This window comes from Linepithema humile, chromosome 8, assembly GCF_040581485.1.
Source record: "Linepithema humile isolate Giens D197 chromosome 8, Lhum_UNIL_v1.0, whole genome shotgun sequence".
In the NCBI taxonomy this organism is placed as follows: domain Eukaryota; kingdom Metazoa; phylum Arthropoda; class Insecta; order Hymenoptera; family Formicidae; genus Linepithema; species Linepithema humile.
Window position 1 is genome coordinate 10484909 of NC_090135.1, and position 23991 is coordinate 10508899.

Below are 23991 nucleotides of genomic sequence, written 5' to 3' on the forward strand. Positions count from 1 at the left end.
ACAGAACGCGGATCCGATGCAATGATGGAGCGTTTATTGTTAAAGCGATAAAATGGCAGTAAGATTTTTAGAATAATTAAATCATTCTAAATATTTCGAGAATAATTAGATATATCTGACGATTATTTGTATTTGAATTGCCATTCAATGTCAGGCTATTCAGGCTATTCTTTATTCATAGTACTTCGCCTTTTCAAGTAGACGACAATTAGAGAACAATTGTTCAATTGACAGTATGTCGGAACATACTAGAGATCTTTTATAATGACACTTTAATGAATACATTACATATATAATTAAACAATATGCATACATGTAATAAAATAATTTTTAATATTAGTACACTTTGGAAAGTTTCCATATAGAAATTTATATAAATAAATAAACACAGCGTTATAACTGTTTTCAGACTAAATCAGATGTCACAGAGGTTGAGTTAGACATTTTATTGTTCGAGAAGCTTGCAAGTCATATTTATGTAAATTTGATTGTTTGATGGCCTTGAAATGTTTCAGACTCATTGTTATATTTTGAATTCCCGTATTTATATTTAAAAGATAAAACGTGAGTGATTCTGTTGAAATTAATTATTCAATGATATAACTGAAAAGTTTCAAATTTTCGCATTAACGTAGATTAGCATTCAATTATGCAAAACAATGCATTTATCTTATATCTAAATGTTATTTTGTGCAAAAAATCTGTCAGTTTAATAATAATGTAATATACGCGGTGCACTAAGAAAGATATTAGAATTTTGCCCGATATAAAAACGAGCAGTCAACTCCAGTATCTTTTAGATTAGCAGCAGGCATTCGTTACTCGAAAGAAAAGACGACGGTGACAGGATATTGACAGAACCAGTTGCGAACGTTCGACCATATTCGGGACTCATTTTTTTAGCACGGTGCGGCACGGGCGCGACCGCACAACGGTCGCGACGTCCCACACACTCGTCTCGAAGGATACAGTCACATGATTCATCCGGAATGATCTTTTTTAAGCCGGTTCTAACGGTCTAGTGTACGGTACTCACTGAGTACAATAAATTTTGCAGTTCACCAAAATATATTTATTTTTTTTAATGTCGCGAAAAAAAGATAAAAAAACGCCTCGTGTATGTTGCAATTTTTCAAGAAAAACTATTAAAATAATAGAAATTAAAACAGATAACAACTGTAAGTAATAATTGAGAGGAAATATTAAGAAAATTCAATTTGCCCTGAATTCTAATTTAAATTAATAATTAAGTAACGATCCATACGACAGATTCGACACGTCACGACGAGAAATATAGATTCTAGTATATGCAAAACAATTTTTTTCCCTCGGAATATTTAAAAAAAAAAAGAATTAATGATAGTTAATAATGAATTGCAGATCTAAAATAAAAGCATCGTTAAGTATCAGAAAATTATAAAGCTGTTAGCTAAATAGATGTATTGCGAAAGATATCATTTATCTTATAATCAGATATCGATTAATAGATCAATTAATATATATATATATATATATATATATATATATATATATGTATATGCAGCGCGCCAATGTAAGGCCGGAAGAACGTCTGGTGTCGAGAGTTCACACGGCGGTCGGCAACGCTCGACGGTTTAAACTGGCCAATGAAGATTACGCTACGCCGATGGACGAATCAGAGAGTCGCACAGTGGCGACTCGATTGTCTCCGGCGACCCAAGTGCTGCACAAAGGCGCCGCGCGATAAAAGCGGCGTACGAAGCGGCCGGCCGTTCAGGATCCCGCTTGATCTCGTCGCGTCGTGTATCCTGGTTACGTATGTCCTGTTGTTCAAAACAAGTTCGTGCCTTCGAGAGTCGACAAAGCCTGCCGTTGTTCCTGTAAGCGAGCATACTGCGAGTGAGGAGTACGATTTCCCCGTGAGAAGTAAACAGGTAAGAGACTTTTTTCTCTTAGCTTCTTTATGCGACGCGAACAAAGAGACGCGCGACCGATCTTCACGGCGCGATTTAGCGACACGGCGTCGATTCGTTACTTCAGAGTTTGATCGAGGGGGAATAATTATCTTCCATCGCCGATTGTTTTATATTTGTGTGGAAATTGTTTTCGCATTATGTAAACAACGTTGGGCCGTTGTTTTCGAGCTATCGGTTTTTGAGCGATGATGATGGAAATTCATGGCGAATGTTTATAAACAAGGATATCAAATCTTTGAGTTATTAATTGGTTATATTGCTAGTGTAACATTAAATTGTTAATTGGACTGCCACTGCATCTACAGCTTGAAGTTTAAATTATCTTACATGTTGAATAATTATTATTTGTTTGGAAATTCGCAGAGTATCTCACAAGTCAGTTATTTTTTCTTAATTAAGAATAATATTGTTCATTATGTAGAACATAAGAGAAAAAATCTTAAAAATTATCAGCAATAAATCAAGTATAAATGATGAAAAGTATTTATATTCAGGCAGTAACGGAAAATTATAACATTGAGATAAAATGATAAATTATTTAACTGTAGAATTTTTTATACTTAAAAAATTACTTGTTTTAAGCAAGAAATTTGCCAATGTTTTGTTTTCTTTTAAACATTTTTTAACAGCAGACTCGAGTAATGTAAACAATGGGAAGGAATGATAGTCACCAGATGTCACTATAGAACTCGTTTTTATTAAATACAGTGATATCACTGATATTCTGCACCGTTTTATCAGTGCGTTATTTTCAATCAAATAAAGTTTCTAAGCTCTGTTATTGAAATTATAAAATAAATATTAATTTTTATAAGATACAGATATTTAATTAATAATTTTTTACTTGCTTACCATTTTATTTATTTAGTTAATTTTACATTGAAATCGAAGATCTATTTACATTACAAACATTTTTAAGAGTCTAAAATGCGAGAGTTTATTCAATAATAATATTTTTTCTATAAAATATAAAATAATATACAATTTCCAGGATAGGCATATGATTTCTATTGCTTTTACACAAAGTAACAATAAGCAATAAATTTTTTTCAACGGAAAAGTAAAACAGTTTGACAATCATTTCTAGTACAGCAATTAATGTGAAGATATTGTGTCAGGATAAAACAAAATGCATAATTGAACTTTTCCTTTATTGCTCTATATTGCAGTTTTAATAAAATAAAAATAAGAATATATGTCACGTTTAATAAAGCATATCACAGGGCTTTCTTATTGAATAAAAATTCAATAATATTTATTATTAGCATATCGGAAGATCGACACATTTTTGTTATTGTTATTCGGTACGAAACACGTCAAAAAGCACACTGCTACGTGACAGACGAAACGGTAAAATGATGAAGGTATTTTCAACAATTGTAAATTGATGTTTTTTCTCTCAACGAATTTTTCTCACTTTCTATTCGTGTTGATGTTTCATGTTCGAATGATTTATTTTCCATTTTAATAAAGAACGGAAATAAACAAACATGAGAAAAACAAATAAGTACGAGCGTGTAACATTCGCGAAAATAAATTTATTCGCTTTGTTCTCGCAAGTCTCGTTTCGTAATGAAAAAGCTCGTGAAATTGTTTATCGTCTAGTAAAAAAATCAATAATTATAGATTTACTTTTTTAAAGTTTCTGTTATATTTCTTCCCATTTTTCTGTTTTCTCTTATTCTTCAAATTTTGCATATTAGTACTCTGATTATATTTTGAACGGGAAGAAAGTGTAACATGATTGAAAAGAATAAACATGACAACAACGTCAAGGATAGTTTGTGAATGATGACAATATTAAGAAAAGAATTGTACGTTTTAATTGTTTGTCCTATATTTCTCGAAATATTCAGTGTATGTAGTTTAACTTGGAACTTTTTGTTGCAGAAACATCGTCATGGCTACTGCAGCGGAATCACCAGTCTCCAAAGAATGTAAGTACATCCTCAAAGATACATAAAATAATATCAAGCAATAATAAGATTCTACATACATTACACTGAAAGAAGTAAAGCTTGTGTGTAATAAATTCGATTTGTCGATCGTAAATCTTTAGAAAACGACATTATTTTTGGAGAATCAATTTAATTAATCGCTTGCAATCGATTTGCAATTACGCTCATAAATCGGTCATAATTCTGATAAATATTATTATGTAAATGAAGAAACAATAGAGCGTTAATGTCAACTAATACGTGAAACATCGTTTGCTCCTCGTCGTTTTGCGTCACGAGTCTTGCATTTTTACAATGCGGTTTCCGGCACGTAATTACGGTTTTTGCGTGTCTTTCGACAATGTGGGGTCGGAGGTTCCCGCAATTGGAGCGGAGACCGGACAGTTCGGCGCCGCGGCGGGAACACACCCTAAAAACGCCGCAGCGAGATCAGAGGAGAACCAGCAGGCATATACGATGGGCAGAGGTCAGAGCCCTCGTCGTCCTCGCTGGCGAGCGTACGAACGCTGCGGAGAAGTTGCTGCTGCAGGTCTGCACCGGGCAGACAACTGCAGCCGGCCGACTGCGGTGCGGTGCACGTCGACGACCCGTCGTCTCAGCGGTTCTCAATTTGTAACTGCGATTTAAATTTGATGCTGTGCACAGCAACAATCTGAAACAGTGCGAGGAAAAATTTAGTCGAAGAAAGACAGTTAAAATAAAAATTAATAAATGTTTTTGGTCTTTTAATTGCTATTCAAAAAACTGTAAAATAGCTTGAGGTAGCTAAATGTAAGTAATATTTTTAATATATTATTAAAAATATATATATATATGTTACTAATGAGATATTAAAAAATACTTATCTGCAAAAATACAATTTTAAATTATCTTAGTCTCAAAGATTTTTCGATTTATTATATTATATTTTAAATATTTATTGTGTATAGAACTTGTCTTAAATTTTTCCCAGCACTGATTTCAGAAAAAAACCTTACTTCTTGAGTTACATTTTTTAAAAGTCTATTTTAATTTGAAATGAATTGAAAAATATGAAATATGTCACAATATTCAGAAGTTGCAGTAATCATGTTTTTGAGGACTTTTCAGAATTTCTTTTTGATAAAAATTTTAATTGTTATTTAAATCAAGAGTTTCTCTGCGCTTAATCTAACAAAAAAGCCGCATCGAAAAGTTTATCGAATAGCGCAAAGCATGGTTTTTGTCTTTAATGAGTTTTCATATGAAAGAAACTAGGAGGGAAAACACGACACGATAAACTCCATTTTTCCCTCGATCTTTCTGCTCGTTTTTTCTCGTTATCGCTGTCGTTAGGATCCCAATTAAACTGTAACGATGGAATCCAACTCATTATCAGGCTAGTTAGGTCGAGATTTCTCGATCGTCAACAAGTGGAACAAATATCTCTTCTTTTTTTCTTATCACATTTAATCTTTTAACGCCGGACACACTTTGTTTCTTTGGAAAGTTACGGAAGTTTTTTCAACTGTAATTTTTTCCAACTTTATTCTTCTTTGTTTTATACAAAATTACACATGGAAAGAAGAGAGAGAATACAGAAAAATTTTAAAGAATAGGCAATTTTAAGATATTCGTAACTTAAATTTTTGATCTTGGATTTTCCGATTAAAATCAAAATTAAAAATTTTATTTAAATATTAATTTTTTAGATTTCTATTTCAGTAAATGTCAATGAAAAGCACTGTAAAATGTATAAGCAATAAAATCCGCGCAATCAATATTGTCAGTATATTTTTCTGATTTTCTTTCTCTTTATTCTGTATAATAAGCTCGTCCGATTGCTTGACTGCAGAGTTGTCGTGCGTCATGAAAATTTCATTTCTCATTGATTTCCGCGAGGAACTCGCTGATATCTATTTAGCTGCGTCATAATGCGCGAATGCCGACAAACAATGTCTTCGATCGTTTGTTGCAATGAAAAACTTTGCACAAAGCGCGACCATTACGCGTCCTATATTTTCCACAATTGCTATTATGACTTTCGTGTCGAATCTACAGGTACGTAGAATTGTCCACCTTTCAGTGGACACTCGATTCAAAATTTTTTTTTACAATTTAGATCTTGGAGGAATTTTTAAAAAATTCGTGAGACTTTTGTAATTTAATTTTCATCTAAAAATCTTAGAATTTGAAGATTCGCATTTGCGATGTCAAAATGCGCCGTCATATAATTTGAGACAGCTTTTTTTTGTAAGAAAAGAATTAATTGATCAAAAATAAAACACAGCTTTATAATTTTATATTTTAACTTTGCTTATTTTATTATATTAGTTTTATAAAAGAAATAAAAGTATTGTGTCGTTTTAAAAACATTTAATTTACGTCTTTAAATATTGTTGGACTTTTTTAAATTCAATCTTCTGAATTGCTTAAAATACAATAGCTGTTTTATGGATCTGTGAAGTTAACATTCTATTAATATAAAATAAAAACAATTACAGTTTCAGTAGCACTTTTCATAGTTCTACAGTTCCTTATAAAAATAAAAAAAAAGTTCCGTAATTTTTATTTTTATAAGGGCCTGTAGAACTATGAAAAGTGCTACTGAAACTTTAATTGTTTTTCTTATATTAATAAAATGTCGTGCTAACTTCACAGATTCCTGTTTTATAAATTTTCAGCTTGTATAACTTATTTATAGATAGCAAAAAAATTTTTTTGCAAAGACATAAGTATCTCAAATTATCTGATTTTGTTATGTAAGTTTGGTAATTTCATTATTCAAAGATTTGGGAATTGAAAAAGTCTGATCAATCAATACAAATCTATTGCGATATTTCGAAAGTTTTGCACAGATTTTTCCCAGGCGGACTGTCGCCTGTTTGTCGCCGAAAATCGTTTCGGAAATTGAAACCGGTCCTTTGCCAGGATGGCGGTAGTTGCCGGTAGAAGGCTAGAGGATTTCGGAGGGTGGTAGATCTCTGGTCGGGGGGTGGGAATGGACAGATGGTATTTTACGCCTGCACGTAGACTTTCACACGTGTCTGGCAACCGGCTTCGTTGTACCTAGTGTCCTTTAAAAAAAAAAAGAAAGGAAAAAATGAGAGCTTTTCCAACTTTTTGCGGTTCTGTGTCGAAATGGACTTAACTTAGTGCTTTACTAACAGTCGAATAAATAGTTTTTCAAATTTTTACAAAGTTTCCTAGATAACGAGAATTGATTGTTATATTTATCTTAATTATTTTAATCATTTTGATACCATTAAAATAAGAATAAAGTTCTTAATTTAAGAGCATTTTTATGCAAACAAAATAAAATAAATGATCATCGCTTTAATTAGCAAAACTATACATATGTACTCTGCCAAGTGTACAGTATTATATATAAAAAAAACATATTGAAAAACATATATGTATGTAAATTACATTGCAATCATGATTAATTTCCAAGATTTTCGACACATTCAAGATTTTATCAAATATTTTCAATAATTTCTACATTTCGGGCAATACTTGAAACGATTCGAGATTTTCATTATGCATTTAAAGCGATTTGATGCATCTTGAGCCTACAGCGCCCAGTACGCATACTTCAGAATTCTAAAAACTTCAAAATTCAAGTACATGAGAGAAAAAAACAACGGAGCAACTCCTAAAGCTGAAGGACTTGGCGTCAACAGCTCATGCGAGATTCAGCCACCCGAAAGTTCCGCTTAATTTCCGACTTTGATCATTTCTCCCCTCTCTTCTCCCGCCCGTGCATTCGCCAAGCCGGCGTTTCCACGTCTAGCTCGGTCTTTTCTCGGAACACCCCGTATAGCCCGTAACAACCCCCTCCAAAGGGGCGCCGCTCTAGCGGCGATCGCAGGTTGGAGTCGCTAGCTAGGAAGGCGTCTTGTCGTCGGGTAGGCTGTCGCGCGACAGAGAGGGCACATGGAGAAAGGGAAGGCTCGAAGAGGGAGGAGGGTGGTTGGATATTGAGCGACGCCGGGCGTCGCGGCGCAGCGTGCGTGCCAGTCGCCTTCCAGCCACCGCCCCAGTTACGACCCGAACGACACTTCCGGCGTGCGACGTTCTCTCTTGGTCCCGTCTCTCCTCTTCTCTCGTCTCCTTCCAGTGTCTCAGTCTCCGTTCAGTGCCCGACTCAAGTCGTCGCAAATCTGAGATCCGCGAGACTCGATTTTCCTCCGAACGAAACGAAGCGAAACGAAACGGCGACATGCTGATCGGTCTCGTGCGTGATTCGGTACTCCAGTGCTTCTGTCACAGCTGCAAGGCCCCGCTGGGCATCGTAGGTGAGTGAGTCCCCGTCGCGAGGCCCACTCTTCCCCGCGCAGCCCCCTTGCGCTCGTGGTCCTTCCGGTTTCCGTGCGAAATTTCGTAAAAAAACGGTGACCGGCTTGCCGTAAGTGCCCGACCACTCTCAACTTTTGGTCCGAAATCACACTTCTAGAATACTTTCTTTCTTCAGTTCTTCAAAAATTCGTGAAAAATCATATCTCAATCTTTATAATAGTTTGTTCATTCGTGAGGAAAGAAGAGACCATCTTTCTGCTTTAAGTGGCTATGCAACGCGATCCTGTTTCATATCAAAAATGCCATCGCATCGTCCCAGTAGACTCAATTAACAGTGGCTTTACTAAAGTGTATTGTTAGAATTACAACTCAAAGAGACTTTGTCAAATTGAAACTTCCTTTCGCAATGTGGATTGCGGTGCTTTTCGATGTGAAAAAGGAAAAGCTCAATCGCGCTGCTTGGCATTTTTTAAACGTATGTTTAAAATTACATTCAAACAATTGAAAGAAATGTTGAAATTGAGAGAAGTATCTGAGATTTTTTCGCACTTACGGTATTGATTTGTCACTGAGCTTTATCAGGATAAAATTTCGTAGCGTTATTTTAGAGTATCACCAAAGAAATCCGCGATTTTTCCGCCAACTTTTGCAGAAGAAATTTCCAAATTTTGCGAACAATTTGATAATTTCTGAGCAATTTTGCACAAAAGTTTTATAATGAAGCTAATCTTTTACAAAACAATCGCGTGATAAAACTCTGCTCTTTTCTAGGCGAGATGAAATCTTTGTAAAACAATTTTCGGTCATAATTATTCACTTATCCGCTTTTGGGCAGAGCAACAGAGCTTTTCTCGGAGGAATCGCGAAATGATTTATTTATCGAGCCAAACTTGTTCAGATAATTCTGTGTTATTTATAGAACAAGGTGTTGAACCCATGGTTCATTGCTTCGCAAACGCTTTTACTGAAGACAAAGTTCCTTACAGACGAAATTCTAGGCTGGAAATTTTTAGAAATTATTTCGAAAGCTTTGTGTGCAGTCTTTAAACAAAGTCGAACAAATTTCTATTCGAACGAATATTGCATTTCGTCTTTACAGTTCTTAATATAGAAATCTAAAAAGAAAATGCTTGGCATCATTTTCGCACTTACCTTAATTTTTCACGATTGAAAAAGTGAAAAGAGGAAACGGAAACCGGAAGGAAATAACTGTGATCTTCGAGCTACCGGAAGTAGGAAAATCTCACGATGATTCATTCTCTTATTTTTCGTGGAAAAATCTGACGAATGGGAGTGAGATACGGGAAACAGATGCAATCGTCTCCCACAGCAGGGAATGTTTCGCAAATCCAACCCTGATTCCGGATTTGTCAAAAAATACCGACACGTGCAGGCCGTAAATCATTAATTTATACAATATATTTCTATGCAAATTTATTTACACACATTTTGCTTAGAAAGATATATACTTTATCTTCGGATTGATTATTACATTTGATCATACGTTTTATTTTTTAATTCTACATTTATTCTTTCTTATTTTACATTTTTTAATTATTTATTATATTATTCTTTCCACCGCTTTATGTATTTTATTAATGTTTTTATTATTTTTTTGATTACTTTTGTTATTTCTTTATTCATTTCATTAACCATTTTGACTGCGTAATAATTTAACAATCTACTTCTTTAATTCTGTTCGAGTATACAGTAATTCTCGAAGTTTAAATAACGTAAAGATATGAAAGCTGAGTTTTTTTTACTGACTTTCGATTCCGAAAATAGAATTTCTTTTTTTTTTCCTTGTGTCCTTTGAACACAAGCACTGTCCTTACCCGCAGTGCACAATGGTTGATACCACGGTGGTATCGTGATATTATCCTTGGGCACCTGCAGTTCGATCAATTTCGCAGACCGTCTGCGAATCGATACTCACGGTCCACCATTTTTCTACGGGGTGTCGCGAAATTCCGCCAGCGAATCCACCAAAATTATCGATATATTTGACTCTTGAACGTCTGCAAACAAAATTCAGGTTTTACTTTGAAAAATATTGATTTTAGCAGTAAAATTAAACGCTTGAATTAAATATGTTACATTCGGTATGAATTATAAAATAATTTATTCGCAGTAAAACCTTGTGGAAAATTATTGTTTATTAACTAGTTCGAGCAATATTGTAACTTTTTAATATTAAACTCAAACGCGCGATCCTATATTCAAAATATTAACATAATATGAGATATTTTATACTTAATTACGGAAAAAGTTAATATTTTAGAATTAATTTATCTTTTATTATATTTTTTGATTATTGCTTTCATACGCAGTAAATTTGTCGGTTAGGTTATTTTTTTTAATAAGCAATATATATTAACATATGAATAAATTAACAATTAATATTTTTCCTCATAATTTTAGTTTGTTTTTAATAGACAAGTCAAATTATTTTCAACATAATGACTTATATGATTACTAAAATAGCTATTGTTTGTTAAGCAATTTTTTGCTATTCGACAATATTTAACATTGCGAATTTTGCAACGCCGATATGCACGTGTTCGGCTTGCCGAAACGATCAGGGTGCGGTCCAACATGGCTACGCGAAACGGTTGCATCGATTTCTCGATAATTAACCCATTGGGACACCAATCGATTTCCCTTCAGCCGGACAATGGCATGTCCGATGCTAATTTCGTTTCTTTTATAGCTTCTTTGTTCCCAAGATAATCGCGTATTAATTAAAGTTTCAGGAAAGTTTATTCATGCTTTGGAAACACGATTCGCATTCTTCTATTTTTACGATTTTTACGATAATTTTATATAATTAGTACAAAGTGAGAGGTCATCAAAAAAGAAATGACAGCACTTGTTGCTGCTCATATTTGCAATACTTTAAAGTACCTTTTTTATTGTAGATAAATTTGGATCCAAAGATAGCTTTGATTTTTTGCAAATACTACATTATGTTTGGATTGTATAATTAAATGAAAGAGATGGTGACTCAATGGGTGAAAAACGCAATTCTGGTTTTCCCTCCTTTGATTTTCCCCGAAAATCGCGAGTGCTTTGACTGAGCTTTGAATTTCTAAAGCGGGACAGAGGAGGAATAATGCGCCGTTTAAGAAGCCCAGCGGCAAGGGCAAGCCGCGGACCAAGCAGCCGAAGAAGGTGAAGTTCATCAGTAAGTACACGAATAGATCGGCGATTGAAGACCTTTAGCGAGCTTTGGATGACGTCAAAGAACGGCGCATAAAATGCACATACACTTGTTCGGTCGGATCGAATTGATTCTTTAAAATTCTAGTGACGATACACAACTATGATCGTTAAAAGAACGTTTCAGAGTCACGTGAACGGTAATTTTAAGACGAACTCTTGGCAAAACTTTTGCATTAATTTTTACCGCAAATTATGTAACTCTGAAAATTTCCTTGCTGGATAAGTTTTTCCTAGAAGAACAATTTTATATTTGTTAAAAAGGCGGAGTTTGTCAATAAATTCTCAGATAAATTAGCGTGCTTTGGATGACGTCCAAAGATAATTTATTAGATGAACGCTCGTTCAAGTCAAATCTTTAAAATTCTACTCGCGATACCCATACGACATTCAGAGAACATTTCAGATGATTGTCCATAGAAATTTTAAGAGAAATTCTTAAATTGAATGATAATTTTTACGATAAAAAATCTAAATCTAGAAATTTTTACTGAACAAATTTTTTATTTGAAAAAAATGTTTGATATTTGTGAAAGAGACTATGTTTTTCAGTGAATATTCGAATGGTTGACGGGTTTTGGTCATTAAAAGACAGCTTGTTAGCGTATTTATGCTCGTTCGAATCGGATCGAATCGTCAACTCTTTAAAATTCTAGTGACGGTATACAGTTTGCACATTAGGATGATTTAAAATCGCGAACAATAATTTTAAGACAAATTCCTGATGAAAATAAGATAATTTTTACTATAAATTTAGAAATCTTTACTAGAAAAACTTTTATTAAGAAAAATCAACTTTAATTTATAAAAGTCTGTTTCTAAAATACTCTAATTGTCAGCGCACTTTAGAATTTAACTTACAAAATTATACTGTTTTAATCTACTCTTAAATTTTTAAATCAAATTAAGAATTTTTTAATCTTTTTCTCTTATTTTTTCTTTTCTTCAATTAAATACTCGTATTATAATTACCGCGTCACGTATTTGGATTGTAATTTTATCTGCACGAAAAATGTAAGAATATCTGAGAATTAAGGGAGCACCTTCGCTATTAAAGGTCGGTACAATGCCCTCGCGGCGAGAACGATTGCGCCAAAGTGTCGCCGCTGAATTATACATACGTCGAAAGCAAGTAAAACATCGCAAACGTACGTGGAGATGTACGACAATATCGACAATTTTTCACAACAGTATTCTGAACTACGACTTGTTCTGCCAAGTAAAAAAATCAGAAAAAAATGTGAAACCTAATATCTTTTAATTGCTTTTTAATGCCCTTGAATTATTCATTCCTGAATGGAACAGAGTTTGATTAAACATTCAAGAAATTGATGTTCAATCATCGTTTAGTTTTTCAGTCAGTATTTGTTAAGAGATAAAGAGAAGAGAAAAGATGGAAGAAAAGGAACATTGCGATTTAGCAAATGACGATTCAGATTTCGCGGTTAAGTAATTGTTGGGTTTTTTCTAAAATTGTCGCGGCAAAATTATATGACACGGTATGATATACGGTAATTACGACACGGTGGTAACGGCGGGTGCACCTAATGCAGAAGAGAAAAGAGGAGGCGGAGGAGATGCGTGCGGCGACGCTAGACGTCGCGGCGCCTACAGCCGATCGTTCTCTCCGATCGATCTCTTCTCCGTCGCGCTTCTCTGAGTCATACTTCCGTAACTAGCCGGCGCCGGAAGTCTTCGGATTGCGAATCGTGCGAGGGGAATAGCCTTTCGAGACAAGATATTAGATTACTTGATTCGAAATAAACTCGTAAATAATTCGAGGATTTTAGGCAGAAAGGAATTTTGGAGTATTTATAGTTTAAATTTCTATTTGCCAATTGAATGTAAAAGACAATTTCTAAAACATTTCAAACTTAGGAACTGCAAGAACTTATTTTCTGCAAATTTCGTTTCTGCAAGACATTAAAACTTGGGAGTTTATAATTTTCCTGAATTTCTTGAAATTTGAAATGACAAAATTTAATTCAGAAATTAAAGAAAATAGAAATATTTACAGAGTATATTGATATGCGCATGATTTTGGGAAGATAATTGTTAATTAAAAAAGATAGACTGCAAAATATTAACATTTTCTTATGAAAGAAATATTAGAAACTTGCTATAAAACATTATCGTACATAATTTTTGTTGCTCTGCGCATTAATGTTGAAAATATTAAAATAATTGAGTTAAATAAGGGCCAATTTCTTATGAAAATTCAAAATTGAAGATTCAAAATTGAAAATAAAATGTGCTAATAGATCAGCGCTAATTGTTCATGCTATAATGCTTACATTTAGAAATATTTACAGACCGTTTCGGTCATTTAACAAGACCAATCATATTAATTTAGAATTTAAAATTATCTTACAAATTCATATGTTAATACAATAATCAAACCACCAGTCTAATTAATACACAATTATTTAATTATGGTAAATTATTGTATCAACATATGAATTAATAATAGGTAATTTAAAATTCTGAATTAATGTGACTTTATATACAATGAGGATAGTTTTGTTAAATAATTGAAACGTTTGTAAACATTTCCGAATATAAACATCATAACATGAAACAGTGATTGATCTATTAGCTCACTTTATTTTCAATAAAAATATTATATCGAATAGAATAATATTTTATAACAGAATGTGCTTAGTTTTAATTATTAATAAAATCAAAATAAAAAAGAATTTAAATGAGGACTCTTGGACTTTAAAGAACTAGCAACTTGAACTATCATTGTCACAAGCAGAGCGCATTATATGCGTCTGTTAACATTAAGATATTGTTACGAAATATTAAGAAGAAGGAAGTAGAACATTCACTTTGAAACTCTGAAAGACGCAACTGAATTTCAATTCTAGAATTAAATGTTTAAATATCATTTCTTTATGATTATTAAAATGTAGAAAAAAATGGTTACATTTAAACATGCATTCTACATTATTGATGAAAATTTGCAGCGACTGAGATCCGATGCCAGGAGAAGTCCAAGGGTGGATTGTGCTACGAGGTGATCTTGGCGGAGCCGACGGGGCCTAAACGCGCACCCTCGCCGCCGCAGCCGAGTCCGACGCAGCAGACCGCGATCGAGGACAAGCTGAAGGCCGCCGAGGAACGCAGGTTATCGATCGAAGCGCACAAGCTCGCGTCCCTCGCCACCAAGCTCAGCAAGATCGAAGAGGCGTCCCGCAAGAAGGACGAGCTTAGCGCGGCCTTCATCGCCGCCACTCGCGAGTCTCTGGACGCTAAGATGAACAATACGGAGGAGAAGCGGGAGGCTCACATCGCCGAGTTGAAGAGCAAGCTGAAGGAGCACGTAAGTAGAGATTGGCAGACACGCACGCAAGCGATTTTTATGATTAGTTTTGAATAATGTGTTTAATTTATTTACTGCGTCTTTTATTGTGCGAATATTAATTGATTAGATTAAGCATAATTTATTAAATTTATTATTTAGAAATTATCGCTCGTAGTGTGTTTGTCACTGAAATATCTGAGGAAACATTGTATCATTTTTACTTTATGTTTTATTGTAGTTGGAGGGTGTTGAGAAAACTCGTCTGAGCCTCGAGCAGCAAACCGAAGAGGTGCGATGCGCCGTTGAGGAGAAACTGAAGACTGCCGCGGCTCAGCGTGATGAAAATATTAAGAGAATGCTGGATCGTCTCAAGGAACATGTTAGTATTTTTCATCGTTTATCGAGTAATCTTAATAATTAAAAATATAATTTTTTTAAAATATATATATTTTTATACATTTATATGAAATTTATATAAAAATATAAGCAGGGGGGTAATGAAACATTTCTAGACCGCAATTGCGGCTTTTGTGTTGTCTCTTTTTTTTTCTGCTACTTTGCTTCAGAAAAGTTGTTACTTTGTTCTGCATATTTTAGCAAGCGAGCTGTATAGGCAGATAATAGACTCGGTAAGAATAGACATAAGTTATCGATTCATGGCCTGTTTGCAGGAGGAACAAGTCGCTCGCGTACGCCAAGGAATGTCAGAGCGCGTGCAGCAATTGGAGTCCCAAATTCAGGGCAAGCTGGAACAGGCACGCGAGCGTCGCGAATCTATCGAGCGCGAGCAGAAGGAAAAGCTGCGCAATCATGTAAGTTTCGTCTAACGTAGCTCTTTCGTAGTCATGTGGTAGCTTGGACAGTACGTCGGTCTCTAACTATCAGGTTGTTACGAGACTTGGTCGATGTTTGAATAAATGGGAAAAAGCGACAAGATGTCAAGACGTTGTTTTAATATTATATTTCCGATGTTAAATTTGATTTATTTAAGAAATATTTGTATGGATAAATATTGCTATGAAGTATAGAATTATATGAAATTAATATATGCAGTTTGTATTGCACTGCAAGCTCTACATACTTTGATTTTTATTTAGATAATATTTCAAACGTTTTTATCTTCCGAAAAAGTTCGAGTATAATTCGAGTGTCCAAAGCTTAAAAAATTTTAAGTTTTATATTGTTAAATCGGAAAGTTGCTATATCATGTAACGCAAAGAACGTTAATCTTAAATGTCAGAAATTTTTGAAATTGAAATATGAAATCATTGAAAAGTTTAAAATTTAATTTTTGAGTCCGAAAGTTTACTGAATATTAAGAAAGATAAAAAGCGACGAAGGGTCGTGCGTAACAGCCTGATATCTTTAATTGAAGCATTTATATCTGCGAGCTTTTGAGAGAGTGAAAAAAAAATAGTAAAAAGCAAACCGGACGATCTCGGGGTTGTCCCCGAGGTTTTCCTGCGAATAATGAAAAGAGCACTGATCGAATGCGCGCGCTTGTGCGGTGGTGGTTTAGAACACGGTGAAGATAGCGAAAGTGCGTCAGACGGCGGCGCGAGAGCTCCTGGTGAAAAAGTTCGAGTTCGACAAGAGGGTGTCGGCCGCGGAGCTGAATCGGCAGCGAGAGATCCAACGTCGCGTGCAGGCGATTCGCCGCCACCATGTAATTTCCGTCCCCCGCACGCACTCTTAATCGCAGATCGAGCCGCACTCGCGGACGTTAACAATTTGTCGTACGATAAATCGAGCGCCACGCAATACGATTATTTTCTAAATTTTTTTTGTTTTATTCGATGATACATCAAACAGTACAGTTTATTGTAAATTAAAAGCCAATTATTTGGCATATAAGTCAAAATATTTTTTACATAATTATAGCAGAAATTTGGATATGTGAATAATATAATGGGAATACAAATAAAATTTCCAGAATTATAATCAATATTAAATGTTGAATTATGTATTGTCGAACAGATGAAGATAGACGTATTTATTTCATAGATATTATTACATCTGAAATTATTTATTCAGCACATTTATTTTTGACGTAATGCTTTTTCAATAAATCTCAACGAGTAGAATAAAAATGTAATAATGAAATCTATGTTTTGTGTTAGCTTTCTATAGTGCTACATATTTTTAAAATTACTTTGCATCACGAGAATTTTAGAATGGCAACTAATAGAACAAATTGTAACGTCCGCGGATTGCATTAACAACATAATTATCTCCTTCATCTCGTACCTCCTCTCCCTTCACAGCAGATAGTTAGTTATATTTTTGTAGGACCCACGAAGACATCGATAGTTGCGTTTGCGAAAGGAATGCTGTCGCCGTTGCGCTTTTGCCAGATTATGTTGCAGCCTTCGTTATCTTATAGTTATCCTTCAGCATGCTCATTTATGGCTCGTACGTAATTATTTTACGTATCAGGGTGCACCGGGGAGGATGCATTCCTTCGTATAATTTATACGGAGATTTATCAACGATTAGATTTTATTGCTCGCAATAAAATCAACGTCAATCGGTTGAAATTGAAGAGCCGAGGCTCTCTCAGTCTGAGAGAATGTCAAGATTGAGGGAAATTCGAGAGAATTCGGGAACTTCTCCGACGCACCCTAAGTTTCATTACGTTCTAGCTGACGCGTTACATCAGCTTGCAGTTAGAGAGCATGGCGTACTTTTCGACCTCTGCCTTCGACGGCGTCGCAGACCGAATTATCATTCTAAATATTTCTTTCTTTCTGTTCCCGTAGGAGAGGCGCGCCGAGATCGTGAGACAGAAGAAGGCGGCGCAGGACCGTCTGGATGGCAATCACGCGGACGAGCCGGTTCTGCCGGTAGAGAACGAGACCGCCAGCTCCGGCTAAAGATCGCCCGGAAACGCTCGCTTCAAGGCCGCTCGAATGCCCCGCAAAGGCTCCGTTTCGCTTTGTGCCATTATTTTCTGACTCGAAGTAAAACGGGCGGTCGATCACGCGCATCGGACCGCGCGTCCATGCTTTTCGAGCGGAAAGGGCGACGGCGGAATCGCGTTCTCCCGGCGGTTCCTCGTGTCGCGCGGACAATACTGCCTTCGTCACGTTATTCCCACTTCGGCGATGTTCCGCATAGCGCACGGTTTCTTGAATTTCGGAGAGAAACAGCAAGGCAAGTGATCTTCGGCGTTGTTGCGAAAGTTTAGCATCGAAATGGGGGGGGGGGGGGGGGGTTTGCATTTTGAAAGGATTTTAAGGATGTTGAAATACTGAAGATGTAAAAGGATCTTTGCAAGATTGAGATACTCAATGATATTTAGAGTTTTGAAAAGTTTTCAAAAAATCCAAAGAATTTTTATATTTTTATTCGTTATTTAAAAATATAGAAAATACAAGAATCTACAATGCAAAATATTTTAAGATCCTTTTTTTATCGATAAGAATATTCTAATTTGAATATTAAGAATCAAAGAACTTTCGCAGCAACCTGAATAAAATTTTTTCCAAAAATATGTGGCCATTTTTTACATGAAAGGATAATTTAAAAATTAAACTAAAAATAGATTTTAAAACACATTTGAGGGATTCAAAGTGGAAACGGCTTAAAATCACGTATGTAATTATTATCGTTTATGTTAACATTGCAAAGTACAGCAATATACTAAAAATTTTATTTTAATCAACTAACCGAAATATACATTTAAGAAAAAGTAAAAAAAAATAATTAAATACAAAGATTACTCTTGCTTTTAATCCCTCATTTATTATTAAACATTTCTTTATATATTGAATAATAATTTAACCAACGACTACGTCTCTTGTTTTCTTCTTTCGTGTCGTTTTCCTTCGCATACATTATCATCTCAATCTTGTCCCTGACGAGAGAGAGAGAGAGAAAATCGGGAAAAGAAATCTCGGCGATAGTTAACGATCGATTAGGCCGTGATTATCGGGTAATCGTTTCGAATCGCAACGTAATGTTTCCCGAGGGAGGGGGAGGAAGATTTGGTTTGATAGAAATTAACAGATTTACTATAAATCACCATCGCTACAACTTAGATTCTAAGTGGTGCGACTGCGGCTTTTTCTGTCCGCGCGCGCTCACACACACGCAGCAGAGGATGCGTGTGTGCGCGCGTGTGTGCGATGTGTGCCGACGTGTTAAGAGAGCACACTCATGATTATATATATAAATATAATATACATATAATTATATATAATGATACATTAATAATGATAATAGTGCTTTATACTAGGCTTGAAAACTTGAGAAAACCATTTTGTACTCATTGTAATATTACTGCGCTAACCGAAATGAGATAACATTCACACGAGACATGTAGTCTATAATGTAATATGATAAAAATGTGACGCTTCTGTGATGAATTTGATTATTTGTCAAAATGTGTAGCGTTTAAGTGCGGGCGGGGGAATGAATGAGAGTGTGGTTGCGCGTGCATGCATGCGTGAGAAGTATTAGCAGGAGAAAAACGGAGGAACGTTTTCGTTTCTTCAAGTTGGCACGGTTGTCGTGACCAGGGAAAGTTCGTTCGCATCAAGGATCGAAGCGTGGTACGATGTTGCTGGGCCCAATCTCGACGCACGAAGTAGCGCCTGTTACAATCGCTGTTTTTATTATACGCTTGCAGAAAAAGGAATAAAGCAAACTTTAAAAAAAAAGCAAGAAGGGCCGCGTTACGGTATTTTCTGGTATACATAGGCGAGCTTCGATAACTTCTAGAACTTCTGATCGTCAGGAACACTTTCGAACTGATAGAAATGTAATATAATTCAACTTGGCGTACAAAAAAAAACGACTGCTTTATATAAGAAATTAAGAATAGAAGCTGAAGTTTTGGAGACAAAACACGAGCTCTGGAATCCTTGATTACAAGGATCAGAGGGTTTAAATGGTGCCTGAGGGTGCAAACTTTTTGAAAATTTAAGGTACCTTCTGGATTTAAAAAAATGAAGATAGAAGAAACTCGGAGAACTTGAGCCTTGGTCACAGTACCGCTGCAACTCCAAGGACTTAGATTGCAATCGTATTCATAATATTCATCAGCTTGCATTTTGTAATTCAGATCAGTAGTTCCCAAGCTATTAAGCAACTTGCTTTCAATGCTGTTGGTTTGATTTGTGTGATGTCAAAGATAACATTATTATGGAGATAGAGGAACATTTTTATTGTCGATTTTTTTAAACGAAAACTCGTAGTCTTAAAATTCTACGGATTTTCTTTTTAGAACCTAAGAATTAAAGATTCTTAGGTCCGAAATTCTGAAGTAGAAATTATCCCGAAATAGATAATTAAATTATTTTTGTTTGTTGCATTTATCGTTTATGAAAGGCTTCTTATTTTTTATAAGAAAACGAATGAAAATTTGTAAAAACATATCAAAGAAAAATGATTCTACGCTTTAACATAAGTCGGAATAATATAATTTTATTTGTTTTTTATTTTTATTCTTGGGAACATCTGAGATTATTTGCATTATTAGCGTGCATTTAGCCTTGACTTTAGCGATAACTTCAAAATACAAATTGGAATTGTACAAGCTATTTTTAAAACTTTAAAGAACTTTAAAACATTTTTTGAAAATTCTTAATTCTTGCACACATTTGGAAAACAAAAAATTTATTTTTTTACTAAATTGATATTAATTTAACGATTGGAATATCGAACTGTATAATTCTTAAGTGACTCTGCTTTTTATTTTATATAATTTGATAAAATTGATTAATATTTCGTTGCATAATTTATATTAATACAACATATTTCTTAATTTGTGAAAGGGCTAAATGTACGTTTCCGCAACTATCTAAGGAATTTTCACAGATAACAGCCTAATTGCACGAATAATAATTAAGCGTGGAAGTTGACGAGCGGAAGAGAGTGAGAAGATGAGGAAAAAGTGGGCAAGGAGAAATTTCCGAAGAATTTTCAGGTGAATCGAGGAGAAATTTGTCTTGCCGTGTCGCGACAAGTGGTGGGTAACGTCTATTTTTGCATCATTGTTGTATCCTTTGGAAATTGTATTCTCGTGTAATGATTATATGCGCTGCGCGACGTGTGCACTGTCTTTCTCGACTTATTATGTTACAATATATACTGGGTGATCTATAGAAAGCGAGCAACAGTGCCAGAAATGGGAACTTCGTGTCTTTCTTAGGGCATCCTGTATAAATGTGTATAAATTTCTGCTCGACGACGCATGCAGTGGATCAAGAGTCGCTATTCCGGCAGTGCAATTAAGCGTGAAGAAAATTTCAACGCATTAAGAAGGAAATACTGAAGTCGTTGGAATTGTAATCTTTTAATATCACAATTATGCAATTTTATTATTCGTGTGCAAATTATTTTGTCCGCGATTTAATATTATATTATTATATATTATGCAAATCATTATTTTCATTATGTATATTATTACATGCAAATTGTTACATTAAAAATTGTACATCGCGTCGCTGCAAACTAATTTCTTTTTCCGGAACAACGACTTTTGGTCTATTTGATATAGCATGTGTGTCCTCGTGGGCTTTGATATCGTCTGTCGTGATGAGAGGAAAGCGTGAAAAAAAATTAAATAAACGAGATATATATATATATAAATGTAAATGCGAGCGGGATAAAAGATTATCGTATCGCGATATACTAATCGCGTCTTGCATTGGCTGCCTTCGATATACTTCTTTCGGTTTCTGTTCAAGATAATGTGTGTTAAACGAGAATTCGATTGTGTGTGAAGTAAAAGGCTATATCTACACGCACCAGGAATGCCTATGTTATTCTGTTTTTGCCTGCAAAATCATTCCTTTCCCTCGAAAACTTCAAAAATTTATTAAATATTTTTCTTAATTACAGGTTGCGATTATTTAATTTGTAATTTATTATTTTTATTGAGTTATGAAGGATTTTCCCAATAAATTCTGATGCTTACATGAAGAAGAAAATATCGATTTAAGATGACACAGTAAAATTTTTAATTTTGCAATTCGTATTTCCCTCTCACTACTTTACATTTGTCACGTGATTACGTGGGCATGCGTAGAGTGAAAATGTCGTAATACGCATGGTAATATGTAAAGTTTAGTTGACATTTTTTTCTGTAGAATTTGACAGATGATATAATGAAATTTTGTCGAGCCTTTACTCTTAACATCTTGAAGCCAAGCCTATATTTTCAAATTTCTTTTCAATCTTTTATTTTATTGCACAATGAAAACATGGCTTTTGCAATCATACGTGATGCGCGCGCACACGTGATGGGCCACGTGACGTCAGTACACGGCATGGCCGCGAGCCAAAGGCCGAGGGAGCCGAGCTGTGCCGATCTTAAGCACTGCAGTCGAGCAGCAGTAAGCAAATATGGCTGCCACGGAGGCAGATAATAATGCGTAGCAGACGCGTCGCCGCCGGGAACGATTGCGTGCGTGTGCATGTACGATGTTGTTGAAGGGCCGGGCTGCGACAGCGAAGAAGTACCGCAGGCATCATGGGAAAAGCGGCGCTAGATCCGCAGCCGGTAAGTCGCAATCTCGCAATCAATCTACGCACGAAACCTGCGAGATCGCCGCGCATTCTCGGGCCTCCCGCTCTTCCTTTCTGTGCATCATTCCTCCCTTCCCGCTCCGCGGGACCGACGCACCAACGATATCGACCATGATATAAATGTACCAGCTGGAGCGATGCACAACACGACCGCGCGATAAATCAGGGATCTGTCACGAACGCAAGCGCGCGATTCAAACCTCAAGTGCGGTAACATATGATCCTCGAATAACGTAATTATCTCTTCGAGTCACTCGGTCGTTTGTTAGTGTCACTTTTGCATCGATTAAAAGGGAAAGGCACGTGCTGACAATGAGGTATCATAACAAATTTCTACGTTCAATATGAACATTGGACTGAAACAGATCATTAGCGAATCTAGCTTGTGAATCACGATACCTTTCAGGAATTCTTGTCTTATACGCGACATGGCGGCGGGAGAGCTATTCCGATCGCTCTTCCCAGATTCATTTTCTCAACCGAGCGCCGATTGGCGAGGTTCGTGCACGCGACAGCAATCGTTTCGGTAAGAGTCGGCTCGCCTCGCAGTACGGCGCGATACGATGCAATGCGACGCGATGCAATCTACGTTTGTTTATTATGAGGTCTGATAAAAGGAAACGCGGCTGGCCCGAGTGCAATGCGCGAGTGAATACACACAATAAATAAAGCTAGTGTTGCAAACTTTGCGTTCGAAATATCATAATTTCATAGTAAAAATACTTTTTAAATAAATAAATGCGATTATGAAAAAAATAATATTTTAAATAAGAAGGAAAATAATTAGAATTAAAATTAAAATACAATTACTGGTTACAGATAGAATATCTAGATAAATTCTTATTTTTTATAATGCAGAGAACATAAAAGAAAAACATAGTAATTGCATGAAGTAATTACCAGTAATAATATTATTATAGTTTATTAAATAACAAAATATAACTAATTACAGTGACAAATACACAAAAAGTATTTGGACAATTAATTGAATTTAAATGACTCTTACATTATTAGGATGTAAATTTTTGTTAAGATAGTAAATTAATGAATTCTGTCATGCTGTTTTTATAATTAATAAGTAAGAATTAAAGGCTATAATATTCTATGAATATTGTGCAGATTTTTCTTATATTTTATTGTAATACAATGCATAGTTCACGCGCTATCTCTTATTTAATTAATAAGAGTCTGCTAAAAATATTCTCAAACACACATTTCGGTAAAGCTCATTGTCCGTGAATGTCATTCAAAGATGTGTCGTTGTGAAAATACACATTCCTAACGTTGTGCGATAAGAATAGAGCAGCAGTAGGGGGAAAAGAATGAGCAATGTGATAACAAACAGGGGCGAATACGTAGAGTCACGTGCATGCAATGAATCGCGCGTTGCAGATAGTCGTAATACGTCGCTTAACTGTATTATACTTTTTCTAGTTTATTTTGATAGTCATTAAATTTTTTAGTTTATCGAACAATTAATTAAAAAAAAAAAAATAACAAGCATCTGATTTAAAGATCTCCGGAAATCGAAGGATGTAATGATCAAGAATATTGGGGGGCGTCTAAATATTTGATTATTGAAACCTGAATAGAAATTTGTACGTGCATAATTTCTAGTAAAATCGATAATTGATCAAATTTAATTGTCGCCAATTCTACAAGCCGTTTACACAATACTGTAAACATTGCGCAATGAACACACTTTTATATTATTCCGACGGTATGGAGAGTCAGCTTATCTACGGCGCCAGAGTAACCACGC

At 35.2% G+C, this 23991-nt stretch overlaps 2 protein-coding genes and 1 long non-coding RNA gene across 5 annotated transcripts in view; all 3 read left to right on the forward strand.

Annotated features, from left to right (window-relative positions):
• The first annotated feature begins 1715 nt into the window (after positions 1-1715).
• Positions 1716-21448, forward strand: stai (stathmin). Of its 3 annotated transcripts, none has more exons than XM_067360407.1 (7): positions 1716-1913; positions 3846-3892; positions 14359-14714; positions 14935-15075; positions 15368-15508; positions 16216-16362; positions 17456-21448. In XM_067360407.1, exons 2-7 carry the CDS (start codon positions 3856-3858, stop codon positions 17567-17569), a joined length of 936 nt encoding a protein of 311 aa, XP_067216508.1. In that variant the 5' UTR covers positions 1716-1913; positions 3846-3855; the 3' UTR covers positions 17570-21448. The 3 variants fall into 3 exon arrangements, with proteins under 3 accessions (XP_067216508.1, XP_012225037.1, XP_012225035.1); XM_012369614.2 differs by lacking the exons at positions 1716-1913; positions 3846-3892 and adding exons at positions 7871-8169; positions 11265-11354; XM_012369612.2 differs by lacking the exons at positions 1716-1913; positions 3846-3892; positions 16216-16362 and adding exons at positions 7877-8169; positions 11265-11354.
• A 428-nt stretch (positions 21449-21876) lies between these two features.
• LOC105673751 (NFAT nuclear factor) overlaps positions 21877-23991 on the forward strand; it is a 31930-nt gene continuing 29815 nt past the window's right edge. The window contains exon 1 of the mRNA XM_012369598.2: positions 21877-22203. Within this exon, the coding sequence (XP_012225021.1) occupies positions 22125-22203 (79 nt within the window). The 5' untranslated portion in view covers positions 21877-22124. The remainder of the gene's footprint in view (positions 22204-23991) is intronic.
• Positions 22211-23104, forward strand: LOC137001481 (uncharacterized). The gene is made up of 2 exons (XR_010891492.1): positions 22211-22546; positions 22636-23104. It is a non-coding gene; the product is annotated as an uncharacterized lncRNA (long non-coding RNA).